The sequence below is a fragment of the Rhinolophus sinicus genome, linkage group LG07 (assembly GCF_036562045.2).
Source record: "Rhinolophus sinicus isolate RSC01 linkage group LG07, ASM3656204v1, whole genome shotgun sequence".
Classification (NCBI taxonomy): Eukaryota; Metazoa; Chordata; class Mammalia; order Chiroptera; family Rhinolophidae; genus Rhinolophus; species Rhinolophus sinicus.
Window position 1 is genome coordinate 100,250,095 of NC_133757.1, and position 14,652 is coordinate 100,264,746.

The window sequence follows — 14,652 nt, forward strand, 5'->3', positions numbered from 1 at the left end:
TAATGTTTGGGGCAGTTGAACGTCACTGGGATGTCTCAGAGAACCAGTCACCACTGTTAATCAGATGCACTACTTTTCCCAGAGATTGAGCTTCACAACCTTCTGGGCTGAGCCCCATCTCAGCTGCTGTCAGTGAGCACCCAATAATCCCCAACTCATCCCAAAGGCCATCCTTGAATGAGGCTGCATGTACTAGGGGCGCCCTCTAGTGCCTGGTTGGTCCTCCCCAGCCCAGGTCTGCCATTTTGATGAGTTAATGCCAGGTAGACTGAGGGTCTATGGGCAGGCACAGGTCCATGACTGTTATCCAAGTAACGACAGCAGAAAGTAAAGAAACATCTTTGCAAAATCCATGTGGTTGTGTGTTCCTTCTAAAAAGCAATAGAAATAGTAACTCATCACCAACATTTACAAACTGACTATGAGACAAAATGCCTTGTGAAGTAAGCTGAGGATTCTTCCGTTAATCTTTACTTATTATCAGTTACTACTTAACTACTATTGGGTTACACATTTATCTGAGATTTTAGGTCAGAGTGTTCTGGGTGGGGCTCTGCTAGGGGTGGGCAATGGTCCTGGAAATCTCAGGAGAAGGTGAGGCTATTTGTTGCTCAAACTGGGAAGGTACTAATTTCTAGCATGTGGGCTATGCATTTCACATTTTAACTTATAGGGGGACAAGTAGATAAAATGATGCATTTGGCATTTACAAAGTACCTCCAGTAAATCAATAAAAATCGATTAGGTCTAATTCCAACAATATGATATTCTGGAAAAGGCAAAACTATGAAGACAGTGAAAATATCACTGGTTGCCAGGGGTTAGGGAGAGGAAGGGATGAATAGGTAGAATACAGAGGATTTTTAGGGCAGTGAAACTACTCTATGTGATACTGTAATGGTGGATACATGTCATTATATGTTGGACAAGACCCACAGAATGTACAACATCAACAGTGAACCCTAAACTATGGACTCTGGGTGATAATGACGTGTCAATGTGGGTTCATCGATTGTAACAAATGTACCCCTCTGGTGGGGATGTTGATAATGGGGAAGGTTGTGTGTGTGTGGGGGTGAGGGGTATATGGAAAATCCGTACCTCCCTGTCAATTTTGTTATGAACCTACAACTGCTCTAGACATTAAAGTCTATTAAAGATAAATTTAAAAAATAAAAATAATAAATAAGGGTAAAGGGAAAAAAAGTACAAATAATGAATAATTATTGAATACTTCAGTCCCTATCACTGTTCTAAGTACCGTGTTTCCCCGAAAATAAGACCTAGATGGACAATCAGCTCGAATGCATCTTTTGGAGCAAAAATCATATTACATTGTATCATATTATATTATATAAGACTCCATCTTATAATAAAATAAGTAAAATAAGATGGGGTCTTATATAATATAATATGATATAATATAATATAATATACTGGGTATAATATAATATAATATATAATATAAGACCAGGTCTTTATAATATAATATAATACTGGGTCTTATATTAATTTTTGCTCTAAAAGACACATTAGAGTTGGTTGTCCAGCTAGGTCTTATTTTCGGGGAAACATGGTACTTTAAAAAATTAACTCATTTATTCCTTATAATAATCCTCTAAGGTTGCTATTATTATGATTATCATTCCCATTTTACAGATGAAGGAACTGAAGCACAAAGAGCTTAAGTGACTTCCCCAGTAAATGGAAGACCCGGGGTCTTCCAGGCAGCCCAATTTCAGACCCTTTGCTCTTCATCTTTACACCCAATTGCTCCTTGATATGAATTGAGCCCCCTGAGGATTCATCTTGCTAATCTCATATCTTGTGCATATAGCATACTTATTGTTTAAGCCAGGAAAGAATTTTTTTTTTCCGGAGACACCATATATCTATAGGTAATACAATCAATGATGTTAATAGGACAAGAACTTTTGTCCATATCTGTAGGTAGACTACACTCTGGAATCTTTTCAGGGGAAAAAAAAAGCAAGCCCCAGAAAATTCTGCCTATGGCCCAATTTTCAGACATGTATCCATATCTCTTGGTGAGAAATGGTTATACCTTGACTTAAAATAGTCTGTGATAATGTATACCTTTGTACTCAACTTTAAAAATGATAGGCTTGAAAATTTTTCTATTACACCTACAAAAGAGGTGTTTTCCACATCCTCTCCCTAATATCATATAACCTGTACCTCAAAGGTTACCTATAAGAATAGGAACATTTACCTGACCTGTTCCTTAAACCCAGGAGATGTGAAACAATGCGTCCCTGATCATAAAACAATCATGGGTTTTGCAGTAAGCCTGAGTTGATAAGACAGCAGACAGCATGAGAGTATACGCTCCTGACAAGACAGTAAATGAAGCCATGTCGGAGGATTCATTGCATCCCCCAGCACACTTATACAGTGTCTGGTGCTAAATAATAATAGTTATTATTATTACAACCAATAATAGTTTGGGGATAATTTAAGGAAATAAGAATGTAAAATAGAATGTTAATGGGTCTTATCTATGCTGTCATTGTGCTACTAAGAGATGCTACTTTGACAGGTGACTTAGATGATTGGAGTCTCAAAATGATACTAGAGTCCGGGGTATGAGATCCACAAATAAAAAGGGAAACGTAAGCTTTTTCGAGGTGTCAAATTTCAGAGGAGAAGATGAGACCATGTAAGATGCAATGAAGGTTATGGGAGCTGCAGTGGTCTTGGAAGACATAAAAGAGCACACGTAATAAAGTAAACTTCACACATAGCCCCCGACCCACAAGCATGGAACTCCCAGGACCACTACTAACTGCGGTGAGGGGTCTGTCTTCGAATTGGCATCATAGGTTGCAGACTTCTGCACAGAGGGCCCGAGTGTTTCCTTGCTTATTGACATAGTCACCAAGTGGAAAATCAATGAGGAGCCTTCCAAGGCTGTCCTTGACTCATTCTGTCACAAACACCAACAGTCTCACACACTGAGATAAAAGTGGGACCCTCCCCTTCACATCCCATGGGCCTCCCTGGGGGACGCCTCAGCACTCTCTCTGAAACACACAATGGAAACCAGAATTCCTCAGTGGCCCCCAACTCTGCAGAAAACAGCACCAGGGTTCTACTCTCTGTAACTCTAATATCACAGATAGGATCAGGACTTTTCCTGGTACCACATTTCCAGCAAACCAAAAGTAATCCTTTGCCAAAGGTTTTCCTGACAATGGTCCTGAAAGTCCTTCCAACAACTCATGAGGCTAACTGCATCCAAATCTTCTGTGGGGTGGTGGGGAAACTTGTCAAAACTGTATATCCTAAAGTTCCACCGAGCCCTACTAAGCCAGAGTTTCCAAGGATGGGGTTAGGGTGATTCTACTTTAATAAGCTCTCAGGTGATTATCATTTGCAACCAGATTTTGGAACCACTGTTCTAAGACAGATATGGGGTATAGAAAAAGTGATGGGAGGGTGGAATGGGCAGGTGGATGATGATGGATGGTGAAGCCGAATGGTGCTGCTTTGGTCAAGAGAGCACTAGAGTTTAACCACATCACCTTCTCAGCCCAATAGCCAAGAGTAAGACCTATTTCTTAGACTGTCATTCAAAGTCTTCCACCGTCAGCTCCAACTACCTCCCCAAGCTCAGGTCCCATTAACCTCCAGTCTGTTCTTTTCCTTCCACTGGTCCCTGAACCAAGAATGCACACTTCTTGGCCACCCCACAAACCCCCTCCCCCCATTATCTACTGACGGAAATCTTTCTCCTCCTTCCTGGAGCAGTTCAAATCACATCTTCCTGATGTCCTCAGGCAGGATTAATGGCTCCTATATGTACATCTGTTTGGCACATAATTCATCCTGCCCTGTATTATGATCAATTATAGATACACCTGTCACCTCCCAAACACTGTACATTTGAGGGCCCCTTTGGACGATTCACTAATTCCATACATATTTACTTGTGCCTACAGGAGCTGGGGACACAGCAGCAAACAACACAGATGGAAATCTCAACATTTGAATACCTCCCATAATCTTGCCTAAGGCTCAAAGAAATATTTATGGAATCACTTGAATGGCAGATAGATGGAAGAAGCAGGCATCCTGGAGGCAAGAGCAGTGGACGCCAAAGGAAGATGGGGACACCAACCAGGGAGAACCTGATACTTCTATCCCAAGGACCAGATGACGAGCACCTCAGGGTCTGACCCTGCCGGTCACCACTTGTCCCCTTCCGGCTCTCATATACCCATTCTTGCTTCCCACCCTGGAGGAAAGTTGAGCTGACCAGGAGGGGAGGCACAGGTACCTTCCCTGGAGAAGACTCGAGACAACATACCTGAGCTCCAGGCAGCCTAGCTGCAGGGCCATGCCCTCGCTGACCTTGCTGGCGTAGCGTTGCATGTAGTCACTCCGGAGCTGGCGGAGAGAAAGGTCATGGTTGAGCTTCCTGCCCTCATTCCCTGTTTTCCTGAGCAGAGGCGCCAGGAACTGGTGGGTGCCTTGAACACAACCCTGCCACCCTGAGCTGCCTCTCTCACGTACCCCATCATGTACAAACGCGTAGCAGAAGATGAAGAGTGGAGGACATGGGGTCTCACCCCCCCATCCCCGAGCTCTGCCCCTGCCTCCCTCCAGAACCCTGGGTAGTGCTGTCTCCAAAGACTGAGGCTTCAGGCTTTTGATGTGTGCTAGACATGTCCCCACTGGCTCCATGATGCAGGAAGTTCAGATACCCCTCTCACTCCTCATTTTGGACACATGAAAACTCAGATTTGGGGAAGAGGCAGTAATTTTATCCAAAGTCTTGTTGGTAAGTTGTGACAGGTGTCATCCACTATATAAGAAAAGTCTGGCTTGATCTCTAGCAAAAGGGCGGGGGGAAGAGGGGAGAGATAAGAGAGAGCTAAAACCAGACAGAATATAATGCCACTTACTTGGCATTTATCCTGTGCCAGGTCTTGTGCTAGGCACTTTACATGTTCTATAGTTGGTGGTGTGTTGGAGCAGTTCCAAACAGCTCATGAAAGCCAGTATTAAATTTTCTGAAATTTTGCAAGCTGGCTGATATATTGGCAGCTTGAAACAGGCCCATTTACACCATGGAAATTGGCAAGTTCTACAAATCAGGGTTTTTTTGTCTTCAGAGAGCTGGTTTACCAGCACACTACTAATAATATCATTGGGACCTCACAACAACCCTATAAAGTAGGTATTATTATTATTATCATTCCCATTTTATGGAATAGGAAACAGCTTCATGCAGGTAAGTTAAGTCCCTGGAGGTACCAGGTTAGTAAGTGGCAGAGCTGGGCTAGCAGACTGGTGTGTGAGATGGCAGAGCCTGTGTGTCTGAGCCTACAGCCTTCTCCTTGGGTCTGCTCTTCCTGCTTCACCAGCTAGGTTTCCTGGGCAGTAAGAGCCACCAGGAAAGTTCAAGTGGAGCCGTGAGCATATGGGGTGGGGTTAGCCAACACTTCATTAGCTGTGAGAGTGGCAGAGTTGGACAGCTGACCAGGGGCCAACAGATGTCCCTGAGAGAATTTTCCTGGACTGGGACCTCCAACATCTGGGCTTTGTCCTTCTCTCTCCCTAGGAGAGGATGGCCAATACTTGGCATTTAAGGTGTAATAGGACACTGGGGACAGGAAGATAAAACACTTTTACCTGTTGGTAAAAATAAAGCAGTGTGGTCCTGTCTTCTTTCAAGCTTTCCATGAAGTCCTCTGGCAAGTAGCGGATTTGAAGGTCATACCTGGGACAGGAAATTCAGACTCTCTGGTATCTAAAGGAAGAGTAAGGCTGGCCAAGGGCAGAAGCAACCTCAACCCCCACATGCAAAAGGCTGCCCATGAGGCTCCTGGCCACCCATGCAGGACTTTCGGTTGGGTGGAAGACCACAGAGGACAGAGGGGTGACCAACAGGTGATGCTCAGTGCTCATCCTGAGTCTCCACGCTTCTTCACGGCAAACTAGCCTTCGGCCTGGCTCCTTCTCCTCCCTGCACTTCTGTCACTCCTGCTTCATAACCCCACTAGCATCTTGTCTAGGGATGTTGAAGATATCTGCTCTGGGATGGGGGTGTGCTGTGAGGCCGTGTTAGGCCTTGACAAATACATGCATTGGATACTGCAGGGGCACTAAGCCTAAAACATCATTCAGATTTTCTAGAAGATTCTCAGTGGTTGGGAGTGCTCCCAGGAAGGGCCTCCCCACTCCACACTCATCTCCCCACATTCAAGAGCCCCGGGCTCCCATCCTACCTCCACTCAGCTTCCATGTGGAGACACTCGTACTTGTCCTGCACCTCCCCCACTGTCATGTGCGGGTGCAGCCAGTGGATCTCGTCTGACTTCATGTGTTTCAGCCTCAGCCCATAGCACTCAGCCAGCTGGATGTTGGGCCCGATCCGCCCGCTCAGCAGGATGGAGGCAATGACCTCCTGCAGAGGAAAAGAGAGGGACGTGACTCAGAGGTGCCTCCTTCTAGGCCCCCCGCAGTCTTCATGTGGGCCTGGCAGGGCGGTTCTCTAGGGTGAGGTCCTGTCTGAATGTTTTATTCATCTCTGATTCTCTAGCACTTAGTGCAAAGTTGGGTATACAGTAGGCTCTATTTGACGAGTGAGCAAACTGGCAAAATGAAGCAGAGACAGACGACCTGAGAGGAGAGAACAGAAGCAAAGGAGAAAATGCATCAAGGCAAAGAGCACAAATTCTGTGCTTCTGCATTTCATTCCAACCAAACCAACTGATAATTACCACGCATCGCCTCTGAGTGGCTTCCAGTATAGCCAGCATCACTTAGGTTCTGTTGTGGGTACTTTTAGACACTCTGCATACATTGTTTTATTGAATCCGCACGACACAGGGAAGTATGTGTCACAGGCCCATGTGGCTGATGGGAAACTGATGGAACTCACACACCTCATGGGATTAAGCTGGGTTTTGAACACTGGGCCACTGGACTTGGAGGATTTCTACTAGACCAAGCTGCTTTGTGTTATGAGGGGCTGGGCAAGACAGAGGACAGGACTCACAGGAAGGGGTTAGGCGGCACAGTTCCCTCACAAGAAGCTGGATTAAGAGGAGGACAATTGTGCCGCTGCCTGGAAGCCCATCTATAAGGTCCTGCCTAGATCTGAATCACACTGGTTCCAGTTGAACGCAGGTTTCTCATGCAGTTGTATACGTAACTGGTGAATCGAGCCCACTCCTGATGGAACACAGAGGGCCCTCCAAGGCAAATTTTAAAACTCTCAGGCACTGACCAATTTCTGTTTCATATCTTTCCATGTCATGCCACCAAGCCTACACATAACCATCTACAACATGGATAAAACACCAGCACCTATTTTGAATGGTTTTGTGAGGCTTAAACTAGATAAAACTCCTTAGCACAGAACCTGACACAAATACTGAAAAAAAAAAAAATCAAAACACTAGCATTATTATTATTTTTTTTTTAAGGAGGGTGCAGCTCACAGTGGCCTATGCGGGGATCGAACTGGCAACCGTGGTGTTATCAGCACCAGGCTCTAACCGACTAGAGCTATCCGGCCACCCAACACAAGCATTGCTTTAACACAGCAATCCAGTGTAGATTCTGATGCTTTTGTAAAAACAAAGAAAGATTGGAAAAACAAAGCCTGGTTTCTTCATTTTTAATCTTTTTCTTTTTCCTTCCCTTGGAGGGGTGGTATGGCCAGAGGTCAAAGTTGTGAAGCTGAGGGGCTGGCAGTGGCTGCAAAGCCAGGAGCAAAGCAAAGGTGGGGCCAGGGCCACAATGGCTTCAGTGGTTAGGCCACTGGTTACAGACATGGGGATTGAGCAAAGGAGTAAATATATTATGGATAATGGGAAATGGGTTTCTTACTGTTGGAGAAAGTACTTGAAATATGGAGAGGGACAGGCTAGAGAGAACCCTTGGTGAGGGATTGGAATTGGAAGTATTGGTGAGAACTCATGCTGAGAGTGGGGGGGAGAGAGAGAGAGAGAAAGAGAGAGAAACTAGCTAGCGAGCCAGCCATTTGCATACCAAACACCCAGTCTTAGTTTCCAAATATTCTTTTCCACTAAAAGCATCCAGGGCTCCTTGAAGGAATGGGTGATTCCAGGGCTGGGGCAAAGAAAGTGTGAGATGAGCCTGAAATATCTTTTTGTGCTGGAGAAAAAGGAAGTATTAGGAGAATGTTGGGGCTACATAACAAGGAAACAGTATCAGCTTAGAGGTGCTGACCCTGGCTAAATCTGGGACAATCTAAGCATTTACAATATATGACGATAGGAATACATTACATCCCACCGAATAAAATAGGATATGTGATATGTAAGTAAATAAATGAGGGAGTAGGGAATGTACCTCCTCACAGTAGAATGTCAACTAGTAAATGTAGAAGGGATGGAAACAGAACATCACCATTTGGCAACAAACTCAGCATTGGTTGGTTTAGGCATGATTCATCAATGGATGATAAAGCTGGAGGGTGGAGGTCTGATGATGTGTAGGATGTTGACATGGTCTTAGCGTATTTTCCCTTAGACACTAATCATACACCAAGGAAATCCTCACAGACACAAATGACTAGGTCATCAAGATTAACATCATTATTATCAATAGAACAGGTAAACAGAGCACATCTCTCTCACCTTGATGCACCCAGAACAGCCCCGCACCATTTCTGAGATATTCCTACCAAGAGTTCATGCTGAGTTTAGTCTTGAGACCTAGGATGAGGGGTCTTCTCAGAGACCAATAGAGTAAAAGCCCTGTGCTCTTTCAGACTGAGGAACTCGTCCACATTGGAGGAGACCAAAGAGATAGGATGATTAAATACAACGAGTATTCCTGGACCTGCGGGGCCAGCTGGGACTCTTAAATTTATAGCCAGTTGGTCAGAAGTCTGGGTGGCTTGGGAACCCTGGAGTTTGAGACTGGGATCTGAGGAGGGGTGTAAATAAAGAGCAGATATTAAATTATAAGCACATGACACTGTCATCCCCCCTCCATTTCTAAGGGGGTTTCCGTGCATTACTAAACTCTTGGACTTCTTATTTCTATTATAATAAATGGGATAGATAGGATATAAAATCATATACAAAGTATGATAGTGATAGAAGCAGAAACAAAACAAATCCAGAATGAAATATATCAAAATGTGAACAGTGTTGTCTTGGGGTAGTGCAATTATACATATATACATATATTTTTTTATTCTGGATTTCCTGTATTAGAACTTTTGTATATAATGTAGTAGTTAAGAGAATGAATGGCCTTGGAGTCAGAAACTGTTTCATCTCTGATGTGCTTTGTGACTTTGGGCAAATTATCATCTCTGCTTTGTTCTCCTCATTTGTCAAATGTAAAAATATTCCTATCTCATAGGGTTCTCGTGATGATTAAATGAGAGGCTATAGCTAAGGAGCTTAGCATAGGGGCTTGGACATAGTAGTGTTAAATAAAATATATTATTATTATTATTGAATGAATATGCATTCATTTTATATACTGTTGGATTCAATATGCTAATATTTCATTGAGGATTTTGGCATCTAAGGTCATGAGAGATACTGATCTCTAGTTCTCCTTTCATGTATGTCGCTCCTATATTCATTTTATAATTGTAAAAAAAATATCTTCAGAAATAAACATTTAAGTTTAGCGATCATAATAGGCTTGGTTTTGCATAAAAAATTCAGTGCCATAGTGACATGAGAGGAGCAGATATCTCTTCTACCTGGAGACAAATGCCATCGCTTATGCCCACGTGCTTGGCTCAGGTGCTATCAACTGGGGACCTCACACCTTGCTGATAGGCTCAGCTTTAAGAGGTGAATAAACCCCCTGTAACATATACAACTCGGAAATTAAAATGCGGACTGACTCGACAGTAAGTGTCGCAGGGCCAGAGAGAAAAAAGACTGGCCAAGATTCACCCAGATCTTAATGAAAGTTGAACAGATATTTTGCCTTCTAGATCTCAGAAGCTCGTATATGAAAGCAGACCTTACCGATGTAGCCACAAAAATAAAATCTAAAACTCTACAGACACTTAGCTGTTTCTTAAGCTCATAAAACTTCGACTGGAAGTTTAGAGCTTTACGTAAATTTAGAGACCACGAAATTTGACTCTGTTTTGAAACAAAGAAACTGAGATCCAGGGAGGACACGTGACTTGCCTGAGTATGTACAGGGAATTCTATTCTCATCCAGCTGAAATTCTATTAACCCTCCTACACTTTATCATCTATGAATGACAGTCTTTCCTCCGTTCAGCTTCCTATTTGGTCTTTGTATCAAGTGATCTAGGAGATTACTGTCCTCAGCTAAGTGCTCTGTAGGCATCAGTTCATTCATTTGTTCATTCCTTCATTCTACAAACATCTACCAGGTATCTCTTTTGTGTTACACGCTGTGAGAGCAGTGGGGATACAGTGGTGAACAAGCCATCATCCCCGCTCTCCAGGAGGCCACCTCTGCTTAGAGACTGACAAGGAGTCGTCACTAGGCAGCCTGTCAATTGCTAAGGTGGGGGAATGGGAGAGCTATGGTACCATCTCCAACCACCTGGTGCCCATCTAGACTCTCTCCCCTTCTGCTCCATCCAACGCTCTCTTGTCACCCTTTAATAGACCCTTTCAGACTCAGTATCTTGTAATGATGACCTCATAACCTGGGGCTGCCCACCATCCACATGATTGCTGATAATCCTTCCCCAGAGCATGTGAGACAGTTGTGTGTCCTATAGGCAGACAGGGTCCTTTCTGAGGCAGTGATGGATTCTGGGATCCCTGAGATTCGAATTCAGTGCATTTGGGGTGGGTCTCGGAAATCTGGTATTTTAAAAACTCTCCAGTGACTCGGATCATCTGCCTCATCTGGGAAGACTGACATAGTAGTTACGTCTGTCTGCCCTACGCACCATACTTCTTAGGCAGCTGCTGCCACAGACCCAAGATGCTACCCCTGGTGCACAGAAGGTCAATTAGAAATTCTTTCTCCCCCAACTGAGACATGGAATTTTAGTCAGATTTTGTTGCCTTTATAACTGGAATCCATCCATCCATCCATCCATCCATCCATCCATCCATCCATCCATCCATCCATCATGAAATATTGACTCATTAATGAAATTAGGGAAACAAAAGGGAAGTCCCCTCTCATGGAGCTTATTTTCTACGGGGGTGGGGTGGGGTGGACAATAAACAAATAAGCATAATAATATCTTAGGCTCAGACAGGTGCTAAGAAGACACACAAAGCAGGCAAGGGCACTAGAATGACAGAGGGCTGCTATTTTACATGAGGTGGCCAGATAAAGCGGTATTTGCAGAGATGCCCAAAGGACGTAAGAGGGAGAGGGGTGGCCTTGTGGGGCAAGTCTTTCCGGCAAAAGGACCAGAGAGCAAAGAGCCCACACGATGGTTGTCTGTGTGGCCCCAGTGTGCTTGGTGTACTTGAGCGACTGTGAAGAGACCAGTGGGGCTGTGGAGCAGAGGGCATGAGGGAAGTGATGGGAGAAAAGGACAGAGGGGGCTAGGCCAGGCCTGACAAACACTTTCTGTCGAGGGCCAGGTAGTAAATGTTTTAGGCTTTGCTGGCCATAGGGCTTCTGTCACAACTACTCAAGTCTGCTGCTGTAGCTCAAAAGTAGCCGTAGACAATATATACACAAATAAATGTGGCTGTGCTCCAATAAACTTTATTTACAATGGGTGGTGGGCCATATTTGGCCTGCAGGCCATTGCTTGTCAACCCCTGTTGTAGGCTAAGGTAAGGACTTTGGATTTTATTTTGAGTGAGACAGGTAATCCTTGGAGAGTTTAAAGAAGATCAGTGATATGATCTAAGCTATACCTCAAACATATCGCTCTATGTGTTTGGAAAATTCACAATGGCTACTACCTGTAGAATGAACCCCAGGGCAGAAGCAGTTAGGAAGTGATAGGTAAGGGAGGCGGTGGAGGTGATGAGAAGGAAGTGGTCAGAATCCAGATATGTTTTGATGGCAGGGTTGACTGATGGATTAAATTAGGGAGTGTGAGAGAAAAAGAATTTAAGAATGACTCTGAGGTCTATAGCCTGAGATGCAATTCACTTAGAGAACAGAGCTGCCATGAATGGAGCTGGGAAAGACTGGAAGAGAAGTCAAGTTTTAGGAGAGGATATGAGTTTGATTCTTCACGTGGAAGTTAGACATCCCGTGGAGACGGCAAGCAGGAAGGTGGATATGTGAGCTGGAGTCATGGGAAGGGATCGGAGCCAGAATTACAAATTTGGGTGCCACCGGTTAAAACTAGAATTTCAAACTATGTGACTGGATGAGATCACCTGAGGAGAGACAAGGCACCAGCCTGTGGCGTCACGGGCAGTATCACAGGAAACATCAGGCCAGGGGACAGGCAGGCCACGGGCTGCCTGGCAACTGAGAATACCCGGCAATAGTGGGAAAAAATGAGACTTTCCTCAGTCTGTGCTCCGCGCTCCCTTCCCAGCACGTAGCCTTGCTTCCGTGTGGGTGTGCATATGTGTGCAGAGCGCTTCCGCTCACCTGCATACCGTAGACACAGGTCTGTGTACACCTGAGTGGGCTTACCAGCAACAGACACTGCGATCCTAACTGATGGCGGTCATGGGCTAAATGATGCCCCCAAAAGATATGTCTGCGTCCTAACCTCTGGAACCTGTGATGTGACTTCATTTGGGAAAAGGGTCTTTACAGATGTAATAAAATTAAGGATCTCAAGATGAGATCATTCTGGACTATCTGGGTAGTTCCTAAATCTAATGACGTGTCCTTTTAAAAGACACACAGAGAGAAGAGGAGAGTGGGATGTGAAGACAGAGGCAGAGACTGGGGTTACGTATGCAGCCATAAGCCAAGGAAGCGTAGAGCTACCAGAAGCTGAAAGAGGCCAAGGAGTGTCCTCTTAGGAGACAATATGTTTCTGTTGTTTTTAAGCCACCAGTTCTCTGGTAATTTGTTACGGCCGCCCTAGGAACCAAATATAATAGCTACTATGCAACTTCCGAGTTCTCTGCATACCTAAGAGATAATTTCTAAAAAGTGACTGATGAACCAAATAATAAAAGTTAGCATAACTTACCCCACTCTGAAAGCATTCATTTTGACGTGCTAAAAACCTGTATCTAACAAGGACATTCAGCAATGAAACAGCCACATAAAAATAGAAATGTAAGCACAGTCACCACACTGCTAATTTATCGATATAATAAATCTAGTCATACAGATAAATAAAGAGAGGCTCAGAGCTCGGCATCACGCTCCCCTCTGCATGCGTTTGTGGGTAGGTGGGCTGGCATGGTGAGCGCACACAGGAAGTGGGGAGGGGGTACAGAAAAGAAAATGTCCTTGTAAATGTACCTCTTTTTATCACTGTGAGTGTCTCTGTGGTGTCAGCTTGTGGTTTCCTGGCTGAACCTTTTCCTCTCAGGTTTTCAGTGACTGTTCTTATGTATGGGGGACTGGCTTTGCGTGGCTTCTTTTACTCTGTTTAGGGTAACCTTTTTTTTAGAAATGGCAATTTTCCAGGATAGGTAATCATGCCTTCCCTTCTTCTTACACCTCAACTTTGTGGTTCTGCCCCTAGAGGCATGGGAAGGCCGGCAGCAGGGATTGTTCTGGAAACAAAGAACCTGAATGGATGAACTGTGGGCTAGAGACTGCTCCTCTGACCACATAGAGCAGCTGGCCCTGCGTCTTAGCCCGGGCTGTGATAACAGAATACCAGAGACTAGGTGGCCACAGTGATATTTATTTCTCACAGTTTTAGAGGCTGTGAAATCCCAGGTCAAGGTGCTGGTAGATTTGGTTCTTGGTGAGGGCCACTTCCTGGTCTGCAGGCAGCCACCTTCTCACTGTGCCTCCGCATGGCTGGGGGAGAGCTCTGGGCTCTTCATCTTCTTACAAGGACACTTATCATGTCATGGGGACCCTCATGACTTCGTCTAACACTACTCATCTCCCAAAGGCCTTACCTCCAAATGTCATCACATGGGAGGCTAGGGCTTCAATATATGAATTTGGAGATGGGCGGGGGAGGGCACACAAACATCCAGTTCATAACACCCAGTGTCTGGTTAATAACAAGTTTAAATTTGAAACTAACTGGAAGGATTGTGTGACGAGTACAGGGCAGAATGGGTCCCAATATCTGAAATCTGCGTCTCTGGGAATATTCTGGAACGTATTGCGTGACCACTGAATTTACAGGGGAGGACAGTAAGTACAAACATGTGCAGAGCAGGGTGAATTTGGGACTGGAATCTGCACTCCTCACACATTAGGCAGATGGTACCTGCCAGCCTGGAAGCCCTGTGTGGGGGAGGGGACACAACTGAACCAGGCGGGAAGGGCACTGAATGTCTCAGTCTGTCCCTCTCAGGGATGTAAATGTGGGTTCTAAATGGAGTGATGCTTTGAGACGAAACAAAGATGAATCTCAAATGTGGCTCTTCAGCATAACAGAAGCTGGCCAAAAGCGAGGGTCTTGGATGTGAGGACCACGCCTGCACCGTTGGAACCCCACCGCATCGCAGACAAGTGCCTACTTTTCTGAGACACAGATGGCCCGATGATGGACAGAGAGGGGCCCATGCAGTGAGTGGGTCAGCCAGAGAGAAAACACCATAAGCCAGCAAGTCA

General features: G+C 44.8%; 1 protein-coding gene across 3 annotated transcripts in view; it reads right to left on the reverse strand.

The window, feature by feature from the left end:
• Positions 1 to 14,652, reverse strand: part of PTK2B (protein tyrosine kinase 2 beta) — a 108,425-nt gene that overhangs the window by 26,395 nt on the left and 67,378 nt on the right. For all 3 annotated transcript variants that reach the window (XM_019733126.2, XM_019733123.2, XM_019733124.2), the window contains exons 3-5: positions 6,255 to 6,433; positions 5,659 to 5,746; positions 4,331 to 4,410 (exon numbers count right to left, since the gene is read on the reverse strand). In XM_019733126.2, coding sequence (XP_019588685.1) covers positions 4,331 to 4,410; positions 5,659 to 5,746; positions 6,255 to 6,433 — 347 coding nt within the window. The remainder of the gene's footprint in view (positions 1 to 4,330; positions 4,411 to 5,658; positions 5,747 to 6,254; positions 6,434 to 14,652) is intronic.